The 3,291-nt window shown below is 34.1% G+C and overlaps 1 protein-coding gene across 1 annotated transcript; it reads right to left on the bottom strand.

The window, feature by feature from the left end:
- Positions 1–696: 696 nt before the first annotated feature.
- LOC112905941 (1,5-anhydro-D-fructose reductase-like) lies at positions 697–2,205 on the bottom strand (the record flags this gene model as incomplete). Its single annotated transcript, XM_025979392.1, has 2 exons — positions 697–933; positions 1,921–2,205. Coding segments are annotated over 2 exons (507 nt in total), but the record flags the coding sequence as incomplete, so codon positions are not given.
- Positions 2,206–3,291: the final 1,086 nt, after the last annotated feature.

Below are 3,291 nucleotides of genomic sequence, written 5' to 3'. Positions count from 1 at the left end.
TCAAAAAAGATTGTTAAAGGTTATGCATGGAGCGCTGTACAGGTGCGAAACATAGACGGTGGGCGCGGCGGAAAAGAAAAGGTTAGAAGCGTTTGAAATGTGGTGTTACAGGCGAATGATGAGGATACAGTGGATGGAGAAGGTTAGAAATGAAGAGGTATTATAAAGAACTAGAGAACAGAGGACTTTGGAAGTCAATCAGAAATGGGTAAGATAGGCTGATAGGACACCTTCTTAGGCATGAAAAGCTAGTGAAAAACATGTTAGAAACAGAAACAGGAGTTAAGAGGAGTAGAGGTAGACCTAGATTAGAATACTGTTCACAAATAGGAAATGGTGTGGAATGTTTTAGTTTTAGGGAAATACGAAGATTAGCTCAAGAGATCAGGATAGGAAAGAGTGAAGGTGTGTGTCCAACCAGTCGTAGGACTGATGACCATATAATGATGATGATGTTCCTGGCCAAGTTAGTCATCAAGATTTACATTTAAAAATCAACAACAACCTCTCGCATAGCGAATTCGAAGATAATTTTTATTGGAAGGCCCACTTGTTGATTACAGCATAATTGCCACTCTGTTCTTTAATTGATGTCATATGGGTGAACTTGTTATTATTTTTTAAATTTGGAGATTCATAAAACAATATAATGTAATTAATTGCACAAAATGTACTCTACTTAATAAGAATTTTAAATCTGTCTTTGGAGTGTCAGCTGTTTATTGTGTAACTTACTTGATTTGTTACTGGGACGACAGAACCTTTTTCAAGAATCCTCTCAATTTGTCGTTTGTTAAAGTTTGCTACACCAATTGATTTTGTCAATCCCTTGCGGTAAACATCTTCCATTGCTTTCCACGTGTCCACAAAGTCGATTCCTGCCGGTATTACATGTCCATCTTTATCAGTTGGAAAAAGAGAGTCTCCAACTTGCTAAAAGTAGATAAACAAAAATTTTAACTCGGATTTGGATAAGTGGAAGTAAACTTCCAACTTCATCGTGGAGCATTTAAAACCAGCCATTCTGTAAATGATTTAATAAAAAACGATAAGCAATAAAAATAAGCGAATATGAATATTCATTTCTTAATCTAATGTTACAGATCTAGTAATTATTTATATTTATACTTTCAACGAGAAGTTTCTGAAATACTACACACATACAGTAAACAGTGATAGTGTTGAGCTTTACTCAATTGCTCGAAAATTTATAAACTACTACATTTAAAATAATTCCCTAACAATTTTATTAATAAGAAATTAAATTAATTAATTCACTACTGCTAATTCCCTCCTTATCCCGAATCCTTCCGATTGTATACTAGTGTCAGACGGCGACATGACCCAGTAGATGACAGCTTAGCATCTGGTAGGATACTGGCTAGATTCGCGGCCTATCTGACCTAATCCAAGTTTCTCTGTGGTTTCCTTGGACTATTTAGGGTAATACTAGGGTAATAACTAACATTTCAATTATAAATAATCATTCAATATCCTTCTGTCTTTATTTTGTTCTTCTCATTTAGGCCTCCTCAGCCACCACCTTCCCATTCTCAGGGCTTATAAAAGAAGACTGCGGAGGGCCTTTTCCCCTTCCCTCCGGCTTTACAATAGAATGTAGGTAACATAGGTTCCGTCTCATGTAAAATTTCTGAAGAAGTCGATATCTTGGTGAAACATATAGATACTTAGTGAAACATACAGATAGGTATCTTCCAAGTGAAATTTATTTTTATAGAAATTTACTAAATCTATATTTTATAAGTACCATCAAACCCTGTGGTTTGAGAGATTAGGATTACAGAAATATTGTTGAGACACCTCATGGTAGCATACCAAAACCGTGGTAACGACCTAACCACCAGTGTGAGGAAATTACTGGAATAACATTATGCTTCATTAATTCCTTTGTCAACTTACCTTAAAGTCCACAGGGGAGTGCATCAGGTACATGTCAAGATAATTTAGGCCGAGAGCACTTAGAGATTGATTTATGGCGGGTTCCACATCTTCGGGCTTGTGGAAGGTATTCCATAATTTGCTGACAATAAATAGGTCTTCCCTTTTCACAACGCCTTCGTCTATTTTTGCTTTAATTGCTTCCCCGACCTCCTTCTCGTTTTGGTAGATCCAGGCGGTATCAATGTGTCTGTACCCAGCATCGATTGCATCCTTAACTGCTTGAAGCACGTCTGCTCCAGTAGACTACTCGAAAGAAATAATATGAAGGAAATTAAAATATAAAAGAATAGAAGATTTTATGAGATGTAAATGTAAATGTAAATAAGATTCTGATTCCGATGTTCTTTTCAAAAAGACTTAATATGTCGAAACAATACTGTACAGTTTAACATAAGACGTTTTGAAACATTATAAACCATTTTTCTTTGTATATACATATAGGAATATAAAAGAAATTAGTGTTTTTCCTGTTTTCTATCTAAAATCTATGTTATCAACATTCCTTTAGTGGATAGAAACATGATACATATTGACTAAATAATTATTTTTTTTATTGTTAGAGGATACAATAGCCCATTACATTACACGGAGTAGACAGGTTCATCTTCTGCGTGTTTTAATTATTACTATCTTATATACTCCATTGAATTATTCAGTGAATATAAATTAGTGTTAACCATCTTTAACTTTCCAAATTCAGCAATTTCGGTGACCTCTAAATTTTATGTTTTCGTGTAGAAACAAATACACAATTTTTGTTAAATAGAAAGTAAACAGTTAAAACAAAAAAATAACCGTATCTCCCAATTTTTTTAGTAGGTTATTTGAAAAACCCATCAGTGGCCTATTGCAGCTGTAACATAACTGTTTAACACCAATATTTTAATAAGATTTACGAAGATGAAAAGTTTAAGAATCTAAAGTTGATAGGGTTGATAACGTTTCTTTTTGCAGTTGTTTTTCTGTGAGTTTTATATTATTTTAACTTTTATAAGATGCATGAATATTATAAAGTAAAATGGACCAAAATAATTGACAGTTTTATGAATACTAAGCTGAATCCGCTGTATATTGTTGCATGAATGATTTACTAAGTTCTTTTTGTGACGTAAAGCACTTACTACGAATAGATTTTTAAAAATTCAACCCCTAAAAAATATGAAGACTGGAAAACTTTGGCGGTTGTTGTAGAACAAACAAAATAACCCAAACCCCAACGCCAAAACACGAAGAAGTCCGAAGAAGGTAATCTTGTTACCGAAAAAGATAACTAGTGTCGTGTTTTGGCGTTGGGGTTTGAGCTATTTTGTTTGTTCAACCCCTAGAAAG

The sequence above is a fragment of the Agrilus planipennis genome, unplaced genomic scaffold (assembly GCF_000699045.2).
Source record: "Agrilus planipennis isolate EAB-ADULT unplaced genomic scaffold, Apla_2.0 scaffold813, whole genome shotgun sequence".
In the NCBI taxonomy this organism is placed as follows: domain Eukaryota; kingdom Metazoa; phylum Arthropoda; class Insecta; order Coleoptera; family Buprestidae; genus Agrilus; species Agrilus planipennis.
The sequence above is the reverse complement of the archived record's forward strand: the minus strand, read 5'-3'. Positions and strand labels throughout refer to the sequence as shown.